The 20,483-nt window shown below is 41.8% G+C and overlaps 1 protein-coding gene across 1 annotated transcript in view; it reads right to left on the minus strand.

Annotated features, from left to right (window-relative positions):
* Window positions 1-15,953, minus strand: part of LOC122564549 — a 72,563-nt gene extending 56,610 nt beyond the window's left edge. The window contains exon 1 of the mRNA XM_043719604.1: window positions 15,729-15,953. Coding sequence (XP_043575539.1) covers window positions 15,729-15,836 — 108 coding nt within the window. The 5' untranslated portion in view covers window positions 15,837-15,953. The remainder of the gene's footprint in view (window positions 1-15,728) is intronic.
* Between the last annotated feature and the right edge of the window lie 4,530 nt (window positions 15,954-20,483).

Below are 20,483 nucleotides of genomic sequence, written 5' to 3' on the forward strand. Positions count from 1 at the left end.
AGGATGAGGAGATATGTACTCTCCTCAGGGTCTATTGCCAGAAAAGGTACTGGTAACAAATATTCATGGTGAGATAAAAAGTGCTCAATTATGTAAAGTGAGGCTAAAGAGTTCAGAGAAGAGCGGGGAATTTGTGGTAGGAGTACTGGACAAACTCTCAGCTCCAGGAACACACTTTGTCCTTGCAAATGATATTGCTAATTCACTGGTAAGCCTCCTCAAGTTGTAAACCTAGTGGAGACGCAGGCAACTGAAGAAATGGAGGATATTTATTCAGGAATTTTCCCAGATTGTGTGATCACAAGACCACAGAGGCACAAGTTGAAGCAGGAGAGATCAAAAGGCACATATAAGGAAGCTAACGTAGCTTTATCAAGGACTTCTTTTGATCAGATAAGTGGGACAGAGCAGGAGCAACTAGGTAAACATGCTTTAGCTTTGCTACGCTTATTGAGTTACAGCAGAAAGATGAAAAGTTAAAACAGTTGTATCAAAAGGCATTTACAGAGGAAACTGAATGCACACCTGTGTGTTCTTACTTAACAAATGATATCTTAATGAGGAAATGGAGACCATTACACATTCAAACAGATGAGAAATGGGCAGAGATTCCTCAAATTGTTTTGGCAATAGGGTATGGAAAGGAGGTACTGCAAGTGGCGCATTAGCTTCTACTTGGAGGTCATTTAGGGGTGAGGAAAACACAGGCTAAAATACAAAGAGTTTTACTGGCCTGGACTACACAAGGATGTAGTTGAATTTTGCCAGACATGTCATACATGTCAGCTAATTGGAAAACCAAAGGCAGTAATAAAACCTATATCTTTAATACCTATTCCAGCATTTGAAGGAGCTTTCACAAGAGTTTTGATTGATTGCGTAGGTGCCCTACCTCAAACAAAAAGTGGGAATAAGTATTTATTCACAATAATCAATGTGTTGATTAGATTTCCAGAGGTAATCCCATTGCACAACATCACAACTAAAAGGGTTGTAGAGGAATTATTTAATTTTTTAATGAGATATGGACTACCAATTGAGATCCAGTCAGATCAAGGATCAAACTTCACATCCAAACTATTCAAGGAGGTTATGGATAATTTGAGAATAAAGCAATTAAAATCTACTGTGTACACTCCAGAATTGCAGAGTGTGCTAGAGAGATGGCATCAAACATTAAAGACCATGTTGAGGGCTCATGATCAGGATTATCCAGATGATTGGGATAAGAGAGTTCCATTTGTACCTGTTGCAATCAGAGATGCACCAAATGAATCGACCAAATTCAGTCCATTTGAATTAATTTTTGGGCATGAAGTAAGAGGACCTTAATGTTGATTAAGGAGAAGTCAGAATTCAGAGACAGCCCATTTGGACTCTGTGTCAAATTTTAGAGAAATAGAGCTGGAAAGTTGGCTAGACAGCATTTAAAAGTATCACAGCACACAATGAAACAGAAAGCAGATAAATCACAAATTTGTAATTTTGCAATTGGGAATAAGTTATTGGTGTTACAGGTGAGTCTTTAAAAGCCAGGTTTAGTGGACTTCATCAAATAGAGAGGAAACTGAGGTGAACTACTTGATAAGGACTCCAGACAGGAAGAAATCTCACAGAGTGTGTCATGTGATTATGCTGAAAATGTATTTTGATAGGGAAGGAAAGCAAGAGGAGAAGGTGTTAATGATTACAGCACAGAAGGAAGAACCACGTTGAGAGAATTCTGAATTGGACATTCCTCAAATCAAATTGGACAATGAGGAAGTTATCAAAAATTGGGATAAATTATTGAGTTACCTTCCACAAGAAAATCAAAATGACCTGAAAGAGCTAGTACTATCACATGGAGAGATATGTGGAAATAAACTGGGAAGTACTAACTTAATTGTGCATGATGTAGAGATAAGAGATGCTGTTTCAATTAAGCAACATCCTTACAGGCATAACCCTCTAAAGTTGGCACAGTTTCAGAAGGAGATAGAGCGTATGTCCGAAGATGGCATAATCGAAGGGAGTTACAGTGACTGGAGCTCACCCATAGTCATGGTGCCAAAGCCAGATGGTACCCAACAGTTACGTATGGAGGAGAAAGTGAGGTCTGCAGATGCTGGAGTTACGTATGGACTATTGCAAAGTCAATGCCGTTACAAAGACTGATGCATAGCCAATTCCATGGTTGGAGGACTGTCAAAAAAGTGGGACAAGCAACTTACATTTGGACTTGCTCAGAGGCTACTGGCAAATACTTCTGTCAGAGAAAGCAAAGGCAATTTCAGCTTTCGTAATGCCAATTGGACTATATCAGTTCAAAGTCATGCCATTTGGCATGAAAAACGCTCCAACCACATTTCAGAGACTGACTAATAAGGTCATTACTAGGTTACCCAATTGTGTTGTTTACATTGATGACCTGGTGATTTTTAGTTACTCATGGAAGGAACATTTACAGCATTTATCGGACTTGTTCAATTGACTTCAGAAGGCAGGTTTGGTGGTAAACCTCGCTAAAAGTGAATTTGTCAAAGGCCAGTTCACTTTCCTGGGCCATGTTATTGGACATGGACAAATGGCCCCTGGGTTGCAAAAATGAAAGTAATTAGTGAATTTCCCACACCATCGACAAAAAAAGCAGTGCTATGGTTCTTGGGGTTGACTGGATTTTACCGAAGGTTTGTGCTGAACTTTAGCAGTTCGGCTGCTCCACTCACTGAATTGTTAAAAAAGGACAAGAAGTTTCAGTGGAGAGTGGACTGTCAAAAGGCATTTGACAGCCTAAAAACTGTTAACCACTGCCTGGTATTAACCACACTGGATTATAGAAAGCCTTTCAAGGTGGCTATTGATGCCAGTGATGTGGGTGTCGGTGCGATGCTCCTGCAGGAGGATGACGAGGAAATACAAAGTCCCATCAGGTATTTTTCCAGGAAGTTGAATGATCACCAACAGACTTTGAGCTGGGTGTTGGCATTAGAACACTTCAGTGTTTATATTACCAGCAATGCATCTGAGACAATCGCATACACTGATCATAACCTATTGACATTTGTGGAAAAATTTAAGGACAAAAACGCCAGCCTGTTTTGATGAAGTTTGTTGTTGCAGCCATTCAACTTGATAATTGTGCAGGTGGCAGGTCGCAAAAACGTGATTGCTGATGCGTTATCGAGACTCAAGTGAGATGCGGACGCGTTCGGTGGTGGGTGTACAGTGGACTGAATTTGCATGAGGTTGTACATGTTTGCATGTGTATAGTTAGTATAGCTTATGTGTGTGTTTAGACTACTAACCAGGTTCTTTGAAGGGTTTTTAAAAATGAAGCCATCTTTTGATATTGATGGTTCTTTTTTTTTAAGGGGGGAGGTGTCACAAAGCTGGTCCCTTTTTACTAAAAGCTGTTCTTTTTCTCAAGGATACTGTGTCCTTGGGTTTTTTCAGAGGGGGCATAAAACCCTCCCAGCTCTGAGTGACTAGTTTGGTGCAGAGATGAAAAAGGATGTTGAGAGGCTTTTTTGTTTATATGTAAACAGATGAGACTTCAGGCCAAAGTGGTCATGTTTTAGAAGTGACCTGTATAATGAAAGGGGAGCGGTCAGCTCTCTAGCTGAGCAGTTCACCCTAGAACTAGTTAGGAATTTAGCTGTATGGAAACAGGCTGCAAACCTCTCCCTCTCCTTCTGCCCTTATAACTTCAACCTGTAAGCATTTGTTCAATACTTACTGTTTTTTAAGGGGGTTTGCTTATTGGAACTGTTGTGTATATTTGGAACAGCATAATTAAGTCTAGTTTGGATACAGTGAGTTCTGTAGGAGTTCTTTATTCTGTTCTTTGTGTTTCATTATGCAATTTTGTGAATAAATTTTTATCTGTTTTAAAACCTGGTAATCAACCTCACTAATTTGCTCCAGATAATTTTCACTGGACACTTACCAAAACAAATTGCAAAGTTATGGTCTGGGCTGGCTGCTTAAGAATGTTTTGAGTGGTCTGGCCTATTCCATGACACAACACACAAGCCAACCTCCCATCCATGGACTCCATCTATACTACTTGTTTCCACAGAAAGGCAACCAACATCATCAAAGACCCCTCCCATCTCGGTTATGATCTCTTCCAACCTTTTACGAGGGGTAGAAGATACAAAAGCTAAAACACATGTACCAACAGATTCAAGAACAGCTTATTCACCACTGTTATTAGACTTCTGATTGGAGCCCACTAATTTCAACTCTAATGTTGATCTTGCCTTCTGTGCACCACCTTTACAGCCGTAAATTTGTATTCCTTGCTCTGTTCAATCACCCTCTGATCTTTTAAGCTATGATCTATCTGTACTGCATGCAAAACAAAACCTCTCACTGTACCTAGGTACATATGACACCAATAAATCAATTCAGAAATCAGTTTTTTGACTGACAAGGGAATCAAATAATATCAGGGGACAGGCAGGAAAGTGACATTGGGACTACCATCAGATCAGTCATGATGACATTGAATGGTCAAGCAAGCATGAGGTGTTAAATGGCCAACACTTGTTCCTAGTGCTTTCATCTGTAGGCATGTTCATACATTCTGAGATCTTTAAAAAAATTTATTTTGTCAAATGTGAGCATCTATGGCACTACCACAAGTGCCGTCAAGTAAAAAGAAACTGGGAATGTCAGCCAGACAAAAGGCAGCTCAGTGGTGACTAGGTTTTATGGGTTTTAAGAGGGAAAGACAAACTGTACCCCACTGCATCACAAGGAACTCTATCCTCAAGGGGTATTCCCACATGCATACAAGATATTTTTATTCATTCATGGGATATGGGCATCCCTGGCAAGGCCATTGTTTGTTACCCATCCCTATTTGCCCTTTGGAAGGTATCAGTGAGCTACTATGAACCACGCTGGAGGTCAGTTAGCTCATTTGGCTGGTATATGATGCAGAGTGATGCCAACAGTGTGGGTTCAATTCCCCTGCAGCCTGGGGTGACCTTGAAGATCCCTCCTTCTCAATCTCACCTGAGTGCGGTGACCCTTAGGATAAACCCTCCAGCAAGATTCTCTTTCTCTAACGAGAGAGCAGACAATGGTTCCCTGGGGCTATGCCAGCTTTCATTACAGTACTTTCAGGAAGGAAGCTCCAGGATTTTGACCCCCAGCAACAGGGAAGGAATGACAATATATTTCCAAGTCAGGATAGTGCCTGCCTTGGAGGGGAACTTGCAGATGGTGACATTCCCATGTATATGCTGCCCTTATTGTTCTGGATGGTAGAGGCCTTGGGTTTGGAAGGTGCTGCCTGAATTTCGGCTTGTGTGAATTTCGGCCGTGCATCTTGCAGATGGTACACACTGCACCTACTGAGCTTCGGTGGTGGAGAGACTAAATGTTAGTAATAGCAGCCTTCACAGTCATTTGCCAATGGATAATCCTCATGCCCCTGAAACAAAGGGTTGGGGACTGCTGTCTCACTCCAGGTCTTTAACACAAAACATAGGTCTGTGACTATGTTAAATACTGCTCAATGGGGGACCCCATCCTCGAGGGAAGTTGTTATATCAAGGCCCTGTTTGCCCTCTGAGTTGGTTATAAAATGGCAGTAGTTAGAAAAGAATCAGGGGAATCCTGGCCAATATCTGTCCTTTTAGGGAAATCACAAATACGCTGACTGTCTGACCGCTATTCCATTGCTGTTTGTGGGAGCTTTCTATCTGCAAAGGAATGCAGTGCATCCTGAGTGACCACACATCAAAGCAGTTCCTTAGCTGAAAAACACATTGAAACATCTTGATATTGTGAAATGCTCTAGCAACATCAGCCTTTTTTCTTGCATTTAACTACTTCATAGAAAGAGTGGGTGACTAGAAAAAGACAGAGAAGATGGCAAGGGAGATGGAAAACAACAACAAAATCGAGGGGAACCCGGATAATGGTTTTACAAAGTAACTGACTTATGGACAAGAGGTGACACCCAAAATTGAGGGACTGGGGCATGCTAATTACGGCTGACCTTTGTGCCAAGCCTTGCTAGGATTTTCAGATCAGCCGTGATCTTATTGAAAGACAGATCATGCTCAAAGGGCTGACCTAGTTCCTATGTGTCTGTATATCGACACCTGAACGTGAGTACAGTTTTGGTCTCCTTATTTAAGGAGGGATATAGTTGTATCTGAGGTGGTCTGGCTGAATCCAGGGAATTAAGGGATTGATTTATGAGGAAAGGTTGAGCAGATTGGGCTGCTACTCCTTACAATTTAGGAAAACAAGAGCTGATCTTATTGAAGATCAGGACCATGAAGTTGAAAATGACATAGGAAGCCAAGGGGATCTGACACACTGGCTGCTGAGAGGACCTATCCCCTCCAGAAGGAATGTGGAACCAGGGGGCACAGTTCCAAAGTAGGGGATCTCCCATTCAGGCAGAGGCAAGGAAAAAAGCTCTCTCTGAAAAGGTCATCAGTTTTTGGAATTCCCTACCCCAGAGATCTCAGAGATTAGGTCACTGTATATATTCAGGGTTTTGTTAGATTTTTGATTAGAAAGTGAGGTCTGCAGATGCTGGAGATCAGAGCTGAAAATGTGTTGCTGGAAAAGCGCAGCAGGTCAGGCAGCATCCAGGGAACAGGAGAATCAACATTTCGGGCATAAGCCTTTCCTGAAGAAGGGCTTATGCCCGAAACGTCGATTCTCCTGTTCCCTGGATGCTGCCTGACCTGCTGCGCTTTTCCAGCAACACATTTTCAGCTTAGATTTTTGATTGACAGGAGTATAAGGTACAAGGTCATGATGTGGAAATGCTGGTGTTGGACTGGGGTGGACAAAGTCAGAAGTCACACGACACCAGGTTATAGTCCAACTGGTTTCTTTGAAATCACAAGTTATCGGAGCGCTGCCCCTTCGTCAGGTGATGTGTGAGGTGGAGAGGGAGAGGGGAGCAGCCAAAAAGGTGGAGTTGAGGCCACAATCAAAACAGCCACAATCTTATTGCGATCATGATCTCATCAATCTCCAGGGTAGGGAATGGTACAGAATGCTCCTGACCTGTCTGTTTCAATGATGCTGACCAGTCATTTTGGAGTTATAAATTGCAGTATAGGTTAATGATACTCTTCAAGGTCTTAAGATGCAGAACAATTAATTAAACAACAAAGAAGCTATTTTGCAAGCAGCAGCTAATTCATGTTCATGTTATTAAGTTGTGAGCTGGCTGAGTTGCTTCAAAGCGTAAGAGTAGAACATATCACTCGTGACGACAGAAACCCTCCAGGTTGTCAGAAAGTTCTGTGTGGACCTGGACAGCTTTGCACGCACCATAGATAAACATAATACAATTCAAGACAAGAGCGGTGGTGAGACCATAGATACTCTCGAGTTTTAACTGTGGAAATCCCAGGGATTATTTTTACTGGAGTTGGTACAATGCCAGGTGACTGATTTTTTTCCTTCAAGTGTTAAATCACTTTGTAATGCATGGAAGAAAATGCTGATCCTTAAGAGGGAAATAGTGTTAGGCTGACAAACATGTGGCAGACCAAAAAAAACATCAAACAATAGAATAGAACCATGTGTTTAATGTCACAAACCTATTTTCTTAAATTACAGAGAGTTGAGACAAAAGGAAAAAAAGTAATCTATCACAATATGGAAATCATGTAAACTAGTGTCAAAATTGAGATCAAGAGATATTGGAATAAAATACCTATAAAGCCAAGTCCACAACAATAACTTGCATTTACATAGTCAAGCACCAAGGCACAAGAGCATCATTAGACAACATTTAACACCAGATCACATAAGGCATGAGTTAAAGAGTTAGGTTTTAAGAAATGTGGACGGAGAGATATTGATCTCAGACAGGGGGTGGTGGAATTCTTAGCCAAGGGTCTAAGTTATTGAAGGCACCATCACCACCAAGGGACTTGAAAGGTGCAGGACTGTGAAGTTGGAAAATGACCCCTTCTAACTTCCTTGAAACTTATGGTACAAGCACGCCCATCAACAGTGGGAAGTCCTGGAGTGGATAAACTCAACTCATTCTCTCGAAGCTGCAACCCAGAAGCAATGAACATGTCTAGCTGATCAGATTGAAAGGACTTCAACAGCAGTGTTTTTGCTTATTGGACAGAGAATTGTAGAAGTTTACAGGGAACCATTTAGAGTGTGGGCACTGGAAAGTGGAACTATGTTAGCCATTAAGTCTAATCACCTGCTCTGAGTCTTTTTTTCTAAGTATTTAGCCACTTCCTTGTTAAAAAGCTTGTTTCTGCAATTACCTAAATGTGGGCATGGAATGGTTGGGGTAAATCTTCTATTTCTGTCCATGTAATTTAGGCTCATTGCTTGAGGACATAACAAACTAAAACCCTCCTACATTTCTCCTGATCCTTTCCTCATGATTCTTATTGTTACAAAGTTTGAGAACATTAACTCCACTGACTCTGCTGCTTTCGTCCCTTCACCTAGCCAACTAGGTCAAACTTCTTTTAAAAAGGACTCTCCACACCCTGGTCCTGAATTATTTTTAAGTGTCTTTAAAAGTGTCCTTCAGGCCCTGATTAGACCGATCTCTTGCTTTTTAGCTTCTATTCTTCTGAACTTGCTGACCTCCCATGCTAGCTGACACGTTAACAGCTCTCTCAGCTAAGATATTATCCCTCTCTCCTTCAAATCTTCCGTCATCACATCTCCTTCAAAAACAGACAAACTTTCACTCCTCCGTCCTTGCACTTAATCACCATCCACCCTTTCTTCTCCAAAGTCTGTGAATCATTCTGCCACCTCCCAAAATCTATGCCCATCAATCCCAAAACCCTGTCCCTCCAATCAGGTTTCATCCCCTGCAACAAGCAGCCAAAACTCACTGATCAAAGTCACAAGGTCATGCACTGTCTACAAGGTGCCCTGCAGAAATTCACCGAAGATCCTTCAACAGCACTTCTCAAACCCACGACCACTTCCATCTAGAAAGACAAAGGCAGCACATACATGGGAAGTCCATGACCTGCAATTTCCCCACCCAGCCACTCACCATCCTGACTTGAAAATATATCACCATTTCCAATGTCATTGGATCAAAATCCCGGAATTCCTGTTCGAAGGGCATTCTAAGTCAACTTACAGCATGCGGACTGCGGCAAGTCAAGAAGGCAGCTCACCCCTACCTTCTCAAGGGCAACTCGAGACGGACAATAAAAATGTCTGACAGCAACCTCCACATCCCACAAGTGAATAAAAAGTAATAACATCCCATATGATTGTGACTGAGTCCCCAGCCTTAGATCCTGTGTGGATTAGCTGGCAGAGGTATTCACTGAGATCTTTAACCTCTCCTTGCTACAATCTGAAGTCCATCTCCTGCAGGAAGATCACCATCATCTCAGAACTGAAGAAACATATGCAACGTGCCTCAACCACTACCGCCCAGTGGCTCTGATCTCCATTATCATGAAGTGCTTTGAGAGGCTGGTCATGGCCCACATCAACTCGAGCCTCCCAGCCTGCCTTGATCCCATGCAGTTTGCCTACCAATGTAATGGGTCCACAGTGGATGCCATTTCCCTAGCCCTGCACTCATCTCTAGAATATCTGGATATTAAGGACACTGACATCAGGCTTCTTCTCATCCACTACAGCTCTATCTTCAACACCATAATCTCTACCAGACTAATCGCAAAATCTCGAGATCTTGTCTCAGCTCATACCCCTTGCAACTGGATCCTCAGCTCTCTGACCCACAGACCTCAATCAATGAGGATAGATAACTGCACCTCCTCCACAATAACCATCAACACAGCAACTCCCCCAAGAATGTGTTCTCAGCCTCTACTGTAGGAGTGACAATAACCAACAATCTGTTCTGGGACTGCCACATAGATGTGACAGTCAAGAAGGCACAACAACATCTCTTCTTCCTCGGGTGACTTAGGAAATCCGGCAAGTCCATAAGGACTCACACCAACTTTTACACCTGCATCACAGAAAGCATTCTATCGGGTGCATTATGGCCTGGGACGGCAACTGCTCTGCTCAGAACTGTAAGAAACTACAGAAGGTGGTGTGCACAGCCCAGACCATCACAAAAGTCAATCCTCCCATCCATGGACTCCATTTACATTTCCCATTGCCTCAAGGCTGCTAACATCATCAAAGCCCCTCCCACCCTGATAATACTTTCTTCCAACCCCTTCCATCAGGCAGAAAATACAGAAGCTTGAATACACACACCAAGTTCAAGAACAGCTTCTTCCCCACAGTTATCAGACTTCTGAATGGACTCTCTAATTTTAAATCTATTGTTGATCTTACTTTGTGCACCTCCTGTGCAGTGTAATCTTGTGTGCCTCTCTCTATCTAAGCATCCCATGATCTGCATGTCCTTGTTTGCTATGATCTGCCCGTATTGCTCACAAAACAAAATCTTTCACTTTACTTAGGTACATGTGACAACAGTAAATCAAATCAAATCAAATCAATGATAATCTATTCATCCTCCTCATTCCCGACCTTCTTACTACTTCTGTCATAGCTCTGTCCAGCTTTAGTGCCTCTCCAACATTGTCCAGTAGGGTTAGGTTACATTGGTACCACTCTTATAAAGGCTTTCCCAGTCAGAGTATCAACTGCGGGTCATCTCATATTGAAGGCCAGGATCAGGCGATCAAATTTATTGACACAGCAGGATCAAGAGGCCAAATGACCTGCTCCCACTTCTTTCTCTCGCGCATTTTTGTGCATTTCAGCCAGTGTTAAAAATGGAAATGCACCCCCACATGCATTAACATTATCAGCACATTTTCACTGGAGCATACAGTCTAAGTGTATTTGCGCACTTTTTTTCCATGAGAGTAAAATCTGCGTTTTTGGTTTTAATCCACTCTGGCCTTCCCAGCTATGTGAGAGCATAAATTTCTGGAAAATGACAGTGAATTCTGGCAATCAGCATTAGTACCTCACAAACAAATCGAGCAATTTGTTGTGAAGTGGACATATACCATGCGCTCCAATTCCCAACTAATTTCTAAATATTTTGATTCCCAAATAATGAAAGAATTGCAACCTCACCAGTAGCTTTAGCATTGAAACAAACAAAACGCTATGGTGGTATGGTTTCAATGGGCTGAATGGCCTCATTAAAAGCTGCTGCTCATAATCTTAAAATGTATATATTTCCTGGCAGTATCATTACATCAGCCCTGACATCCAAACTCCTTTTAACAACAGAAGGTGAACATTCGGGGTAAAAGGTTGATTCAAAGCTTAGAAATGCAATTTAGATAGATTTCCTTCAAAAACCAAAATCTTTAGGGGAGTGTTTGTTACACAAATAATCTGACATCTGGGAGGATTAGGTGACTTTGAACCTCTCTCTCCACATGCTTTTTCACCTCATATTAGGGAGTGTTGTAGGCCTCATTTATAGAGATTGATAACGTGATGAGTGAATAACTCCACTATTGTAAGATTACCAGGATAGTAGAACGTGAACTCAATGAACCTTAGCTTTCACACTTAGAATTGTTGCGTTTCTATTGAAACAGTTGCACTTTTCTTAATTGTGATGATCATACTGATTCTAGCCTCAAGAATGTTTGTATTTTTCATATATCTATCCTACCACTCATACATTAAATTCTCAAAGACCAATACAAGAATTTTCAAACATAAACAGAAACTCAGTAGGTCTGGCAGCATCTGTGGAGAGAGACACAGAGTTAATGTTTCAAGTCCAGCCTGACTCGTCTTCTTCAGTTATGACTCAAAAGTGTTAACACTGTTTCAACAAATCAAAGAACTACAGATTCTGGAGATCTGAAAGCAAGAGCAAAATCGCTGGAGAAACTCAGCAATTCTAGCAGCAACTGTGGACAGAGAAATAGAGCTAACGTTTCAAATCCTGTGACCATTTTTTAGAACAGGTCAGTTTAGATTTTAGATCTCCAGTATTCGCATTATTTTGTTTTCACAAGATTTTTCAAATCCTGGTTACAATATCATTTTGTTTTTCATATTTTGTCACTTTTTGATCTCCTTCTGAATCTACTACGTCCTTTCTTCCCTAAGTTTTTTTTTCTGTCTTGAATCTGACTTTGAATCACCCTATGTCTTTTCTCCATCATTCAGCCTGTTTGTTTCACTATTCTTTTGTTTCATTGGGTGAGGTGTTAGACCAAAATACAGGACGTCTTGAAGTCCCCATGTGAAGCTGGGTTGACCAGCTGCGATCTGTCCTGTGTGGATACTGGACATCCCAGACAACCCAATAACATTCAGCGAGGGGCAATCTGGTGAAGGTCAGATTAGATAGGGCCATAGAGCCACAGAGGACCACAGCACAGAAAAAGCCATTTGGCCCATTGGGTCTGCAACAGTGAAAGAAACACATCACCTAACTACGTACTCTAATCCCATTTTCCAACATAGCCATATGCCAGACTCATAGCCGTGGGTGCCTTGAATGTTATGTGGGTTTCTGTCTCCAGCATTCTTACAGGCAGTAGGTTCCAGGTTCCCACCACTCCGCATAAAAAATATTCTCCTCACATCCTTTTGAAACCTCCTTCCCTAATCCTCAAATCAATGCCCCCACCCACTGCCCCCAATTCCCCCCAACCCCCACCAAGGGGGGAAAGTTTATTCCCAACCACCCTAGGTCCTTCATAATTTTCTACACCTCAATTATGTCCCCCCTCAGTCTCCTCTGCTCCAAGGAAAATAACTCCAGTCTGTCCAATCTCTTCAGAACCAATATTCTCTAGTCCAGGCAGCCACCTGGTAAGTCTCCTCTGCACCCTCTGCAGTGCAATCATATCCCTCTATAATGTGCATCTCACATCCTTCTTTCCTGTGAAATGCTATAATACTGTTTCCTCTGGGTGCTTCGGTTTCCTCCCACAGTTCAAAGATGTGCAAGTCAGGTGAATTGGCCATGCTAAATTGCCCGGAGTGTTAGGTGAAGGGGTAAATACAGGGTAATGGGTCTAGGTGGGTTGCTCTTCGGCGGATCGGTGTAGACTTGTTGGGCCAAAGGGCCTGTTTCCACACTGTAAGTAATCGAATCTAAAAAAACTTCTAGAATGTCCCTACTACTGTTGAGAATCCAATAATCTTTAGGAACGGCAGAAGACTCTTCAATCCCTCAAGCTCCCTTCTGCCATTCGATAAGATCAAGATTGATATGTGAACTAACTTGGCATTAATCTCAGTGTTAATTAGCAATAGATCTACCATCAATTATCATTGAAGGAATTGCCAGCTCTCTACCTTCCTTTCTGTAAGCTTCCCAATTTCGTTTCTGAAAGGTGTGGCCCTAGTTTTCAGACAATGTTTCCTTGTCCTAGACTCCCCAGACCAGTGCAAATAATTGCTCACTATCTACCCTAATAGTCTGCTTAATAGTTTGAAAACTTCAATCCAATTACTCCCCAGCTTTCTAAATCCCAGGGAACATGAACCTAGTGAACAAAATTGTTTTGTATTGAAAGCAACATTCCTCCTGGCTTGAGGAAGCAGACAGAAAAATTGAAGTAACCACTTAACCCTGAACCACAGATCCACCCTTAAGCTCAGGAGGAAATCAGAGTTGTAGCAAATATATGGGAAGTGATTAGAAATTATAACAAAAACAACAAAATAAAGTACTTTGAACAGATTTAAAGAAATAATTTCTGATTTAGTTGCAATGAAACTCAAGATGGAGTCAATGAATTTTACAAGAAAGGAGGAGGTCACTTAGCCTTTATTGATGTTCTTCTCAATGAAACAATGTAAATGCAGTTCATAGATGGTTCTCATTTGACTGATTACTGGAATGGGGTGGGGGTTAGTGGTTGTGGTTATCTTATGAGAAACATTTAGACAGGTTGGATCTGTGCTCATTGGTGATTGATCTCATTAATAGATTTCAGATTCTGAGGGGACTTGACAGGGCAGATTCAGAAAGCATGTTTCCTCTTGTGGGAGAGACTAAGCTTGGGACCCTGGAGGGATCTCCCGTATCAGACTGAGATGAGGAGAAATCTTTTCTCTCAAAGGATCATGTCCTTTTGGGATCATGTCCCCAGGGAGTGGTAACGGTGGTGTTGTAGCAGAGGTGGATAGACTATTGACTGATAAGGGCATTCAGGTAGGTAGGAATGTGGATTAAGGCCACAGCCAGATCAGCCATGATCTTGCTGAATTGTAGAGCAGAAGAAAAGGGGCTGAATGGTCTACTCTGAGTTTGCAGGTAGGTTTATATGTCATGCCTGTACCCGCTCTCTGAAAGAGCTGTCTGACTTAGTTCAACACCACAACTATTTCTCCAAAAAATGCTGAAAATTAATCCTTTTCAAGACATAACCAGAATGAATGATGGGGTGTGCAGTTAGAACTCCTTTACACCGTCAGCCTGTCCTCCCACCTCGATTGCTGAGTGTTAGTGCATTTGTAGTCTAACTCCTCACCTTACACTGAAAGTCATGTGAACAATAGAGTACTTTTCAACAGTTCATAAAGATGATCCCTGTTACCATAGGAAAACATCCGACTGCACAACTCCAGTGCGTGTTCCTATTTAAAGTGAGCTTAAAACTGGGAATGCATCATCTTCATGATGTTAGCAGTTAGTAGCAACAACACTGGGGGGATGGGTACCAACAACCTGATCTGAACTTTACTTTTTTAATAAAAAAAGGAAATTTAGTTTTTCCCCAAAGTTGGGAGCAACAGTAGGAATGACTTTTAGTTGTAAATCATACCTCTCTCACTTTCTTAATTTTGTTTGAATAAACATTGTTGGAGAATAATGCAGTAATTGCATTTTGTTTCTTAAATTTATTTGGACATTAATCCTCAGACACTTACTGTTTTATAGCACATCATTGCAAGAAGTAAATGCTTTGTTAATAGAGCCATAAGGATCTACACTGCAAAAACTATTCTTTCCCATCTTCCAGCACTTGGCCCATAGCCTGTATCTCTTGGCATTGTAAGTGTTTATCTAAATGCTTCTTAAATGTGAGGAGGGTTATCTGCCTCTCCCACGCTTACAGGCAGTGCATTCCAGGTTCCCACCACCCTCTTGGTGAAATGGTTTTTCTCATAACTTCTCTAAATATCCCAGCTCTTACCTTGAATCTATGCCCCTGGTGAGTGATCCCTCCATAAGGGGGCAAAGTTTCTTCCTATCTACACTATCTATGTCCCTCAGAATTGTATACACCTCAATCATTCCCACACTGGGTGAGGTTACCATGAAGGACTCTCCTCCCCAACCTCTCTCCTGCCCTCAGCTCTGGGGACCCAAATGAGACAGCAGTTGTACGTGCCAGTAAGACTTTTCAGATTCCAAAAGTGCACACAGGAAAGCTTTTGCTTCAAATACCAGAAGTGGGTTTTATGATGTGAGCTGAAAATGTGTTGCTGGAAAAGCGCAGCAGGTCAGGCAGCATCCGAGGAGCAGGAGAATCGACGTTTCGGGCATGAGCCCTTCCTCATTCCTGAAGAAGGGCTTATGCCCGAAACGTCGATTCTCCTGCTCCTTGGATGCTGCCTGACCTGCTGCGCTTTTCCAGCAACACATTTTCAGCTCTGATCTCCAGCATCTGCAGTCCTCACTTTCTCCTAGAAGATTTTATGATGTGAGGCAAGTTGCCCCCCTTGGGGGTGAAAGGCGACATACCAGGGGGCTGCAGTTTTTGACAAGCTGCATCACAACTCTAACCCAAACTCCACACATGGGAAAGCTCCAGGGGACATGTACTTACATGTGCGGAGAGAACGAGGACACAGAGGAGGGTTCCAGTCCACAATTGCAGAATGCAGGGCGCTGGCAAACGGAGGTCCATTGTAGAAAAGACCAAAAGATCAGGCATGAATGGCCCTCCAGCTGAGGGTCCTGGTTCCTGCAGCAATAGACACTGACTGACTGTCAGTAAAGGAGCCGCCGCTGACTCTGACACATTCGACTTGCTCTTTTTGCAAAAACCGACTGCAACATGAGTTTGCGGAAGTTGTCTAGCAAGCTCCGTGACTCTTGACAAAGTACACTCCGGCAATATGTTACAGCGAGATAAGAGCACAGTATTGATCAAACACCGCCGAGGTTCCCTTTTTAATGTTTCAGGGACAAGTTGATGGGGTTTTTGTTCAGTCTAGCCCATAAAATAGATCTGAAAATGGAATCGGTGATATCTTTGGGAATTCTCTGGGGCTAACTTTCTGGAACAAGCACAAATGTTGTCGGAGATACTCGGCAGGTTTGGCCGCACCTGAGTGAGAGCGCGTTAAATCCAGTCAAACTGAACCTGTTCTGAAGAAGTCAGATCAGACTCCAAACGTTAACTCTGTTCCTCTCTCCACAGGTATTGCCAGACCTGCTGAGTTTTTCCCACCACGTTCTGTTTTTTTTTTAAATTTATGGTTGGCATCTCAGGTTTGGGTCGTTTTCCTGGAGAGTTCTATTGCACTGTATCCTAATTCCAACTTCCCTACCCCATCAAGCAGTTTTTTTTTAACAAATATTTTTATACCTGATAACTGACTTCAGCCAATATGAGAAAGAAAATCTCAATAAGTTGTTGGGTCTTTTGTTGTTTCTGCCAGTGCTCAGGACATTAGGGCAGTGAGGGGTGGGGCATTTGATGCTAGCTCAGCTAGCAACACCCCTAACCCCTGAAAAACTCACCTTTAATTCCTGTTGGAAACCTACTTCCTCTTCTCCCACTCTCTCCCTTTCCAATTATATCTTCCCTTTTCCATACACTTCTGCCATTATTCTTGATCTTTGTTCTCCATCTTTGGATGTCTGCTAACCGAGAGTTTATTGATGTTGGTAGTCAAGTGGTGGCTATGTGTTACTAAATGGTTTCTGGGACGTAACTCTTGCTGGTTTATGCATAACAGACCAGTTTTTGATCTGAATTCCATGTTGTGCATTCCCCCCCAAACACCAAAAATCATTTTAAAAAATGCCTTAATCCTCTAAGTCAACCACAAATCTGACTGAGACATTTAAATACCTGAAGCAACAAATTGATCCAATCACATTGTATTCACAACACTGAAAGAGAGCAACTGTTCCATACCATTGTTTACACTCCAAAATCCTCCTCCAATCTCTATTTCATCTCCTGTTAGCCACCTATCCCCTCTTTCTTCTCCCTCATGATTGGTGCATTAAGGGGAAGCCAGACAATGGTCCAACTCTCTGTACTGCAATTTCCACATTCTCACCACTCATGAGGCAAAGAAGCTTATTCTGACTTCCTTCTGGAATCTATTAGCTACCCATCTCTAAATTTGCTGTCTGTTCTCCTCCCCCCAAGTCTAAACATCATCTCCACATCTACCAATCAAACCCTTCCAGAAAGTCTCTCAGGTCACACTCTCAGTCTTCACTCCCCTGCAGTAATGAGCCCCATTGTGTTTAATTTTGCTGGTTCGTTATAACTTTCATTTCCAGTAACATCTTAGGAAAATTTTGATGGACTTTCTCCTGGTATTTCACCATTTTCAGGTCGTGCCTGGAATATGACTGGGAACATAACGGAGGTCCAACATAAGACTTAATCGTTAGGCGATTTGGTAAGTACAATAAATAAGCCACATTTATATGGTGCCAGATTTAGGCATAAATGAACAAAACTACAACTTATTATTAAAACAGCACATTATAGGGAGTCCATAAATATGATAAAAAGACTAAAATTTCACATTTTACATAATTAAAAAATAAAGGAGGCAAGGAAATTATGACATTAAAATGGACATCTTGTTCCGATATGCCAAAAGCAAACTTATATGGCTATGAAATTATTAAGTAAAACATCATGTGCTCTGTTAGTTTGAGACCACTAGTGAAATATACAAACTTGAACTCAGTCTATTAGAAAACTGATAGAAATCTATCTTTCCTCACAGTTCAACTTCTTTGTTGAGGTTGATTTCCTGTCCTGATGCTTTGTATAAAGGTGGGATCTCTTTCCCAATTTGTTTGGAAAAGAGTCTATTTATTTCCAACAGCCTCAATTACATTCGTATATCATGTGGATTTTTGTTAGGTGATTGATGACTGGCAAAGAGGAATGGGAAAGGGTATTTAGCCCCACTATTTAATGAGGGCCATGACTGAATGTGAGATAACTTCACATGCCATCCCACTCTCCACCTCTCTCTTAATCGTTCTGACTAACGAGTTATCAACTTTGACTTAAAATTAACAATTGACTTAACATCAGCTATCATTTAGAGAAGAAAATTACAAACTTCTGTTATCTTTCCATAAAGAAATGTCTCCTAATTTCACTCCTGAAAGGACTACCCACCCCACCTTGTTTCACTCCCCTCAAACAGCAGAAATAGCTTCTCTCTATCTCACTTATCAGACCTTGAAAACCTTAATCAAATCATCTCTTATGGTTTTAAGTTACAGAGAATAGAACCCTAGCTTGTGTCATCTCTTCTTATAATTCACCCTTTGCAGTCCTGTCTGGACTCTGTCTGGTAGATCTACACTGCATAGGAAGATGTGTGTTTTTAATCTAATCCTGTGGACAATTTAACAATCACCGGCAAGCTGTGGGATTAAGTAAAGAGATTAATTTATTCACATGCTTGCTCTGAAATCTAACAAAAGGGAACTCACTCACATAATTAGAGAGATACACATTCCCAGGGAAAGTACAGTTGAAGATGCAATGAAGGTGTAGAGATCCTGAAGATTTAAGAGAGTTGAAAAGCTAGCAAGGCTTGCTGGACACAGCACAAAGTGTGGTGGAGGAGTCAGTAGCTTTCTTCACATGGGCTACTCAGAGAGATTCAATCGGACCAAGGGCCACATTTTACTGCTAGGCTGTTTAAGGAGGTTATGGATAGCTTAGGTAGACAGCATTTGTATCATACTAAATCCCAGAGAGTTTTAGAAAAGTGGTATCAGACCTTGAAGACCATGTTGAGAGCATACTGTCAGGATTACCCGAATGTTTGGGGATAAAGGTATCCCATTCATATTGTTTGCCATTGGAGATGGCCCAAATGAATCTACTCTGTTCACTCTCTTCGAGTTAATATTTGGGCATGAAGTGAGAGGCCCTCCTGGGGAGGACTAATGCTATTGTTCATGAAGTAGAAGTAGGGAATACTGCTCTGATAAAACATTACCCCTATTGGCTTAAATTCTTTCAAAACCAGACAGGTCGAGAAGGAGGTGGAGGCCATGCTTGACGAGGACATCATTGAACTGAGCCAGAGCGAGTGGAGTTTGCCGAGCGTCTTAGCTCCCAAACCGGACTGGACTCAATGATGCTGCGTGGATTATCGGAAGGTCAAAGCAGTGACAAAATCGGACTCATATCCAATTCCGGGATTGGAGGACTGTATCGATAAAGTCGGACAAGTCAATTGTATCATCAAGTTGGTCTTAATGATCGGTTACTAGCAGATACCTTTATCAGAGACGGCAAAAGAAATTTCTGCATTTGTAACCCCAAATGCGCTGTATCACTTTAAAGTGACGCCCTTTGGAATGAAGAACACACCCGCCACATTCCAGAGACTCAGGAACAGAGTTGTGGCTGGGTTAACAAACTATGCAGTCTGTTTGGACGATGTAGTGATCTTTAGTAAGTCCTGGAAAGATCACATGGTACAGTTGGCAGAGCTCTTTGAATGACTAAGAGAAGCAAAACTGGTGATAAACTTAAACAAAACTAAATTTGCAAAAGCAGAGGTGACATTCTTGGGACATAACATCAGTCATGGAAGGTTGATCCCATGGAATGCAAAGACGGAGGCCATCGAGGAATTTCCACGACCAACCTCAAAGAAAGAGGTGCTTCGATTCTTAGGACTAAATGGATTCTATCAGGAGTTTGTTCCAAATGTCAGCAGTGTAGTGGCACTGTTAACTGATTTGTTGAATAAGAGCCACTAAGTTTTGGTGGACAGAACAACACCAGGAGGCATTCCACCATTTGAAAGCCATATTAGCCACTGCACCAGCTTTAGCTACACCAAACTTCTCAAAACCTTTTAAAGTTGCCATCGATGCTAGTGACATAGGAGTTGGGCTCTACTGCTGCAGGAAGATGAGGATGGGATTGAACTGCCAGTTGGTTACTTTTTGAAGAAACTCAACATCCACCAGAGGAAATACTCCACAATCGAAAAAGAACAATTGAGTTTGGTCTTGGCCTTACAACATTTTAATATGTGCGTCACAAATAATGTGTCGGAGATGGATGTATACATGGATCGCATTCTTAGTATGCCTTAAAGACAAGAATATGAGACTATTTCATCGGAGTCTTACATTACAGACTTCTACTTTACATTTAGTACATGTTGCAGGTCGTAAGAATGTAATCGCAGATTTAACTGTTAAAGTATAGATAAGATTGATATCTATTCAATGTCATATTTATGTGGAAAGAAGTTAATATGAACTTAGATTAAAATCATATGTATGCTGAAAATGTGTTGCTGGAAAAGCGCAGCAGGTCAGGCAGCATCCAAGGAACAGG

Source organism: Chiloscyllium plagiosum, chromosome 29 (assembly GCF_004010195.1).
Source record: "Chiloscyllium plagiosum isolate BGI_BamShark_2017 chromosome 29, ASM401019v2, whole genome shotgun sequence".
Lineage (NCBI taxonomy): Eukaryota > Metazoa > Chordata > Chondrichthyes > Orectolobiformes > Hemiscylliidae > Chiloscyllium > Chiloscyllium plagiosum.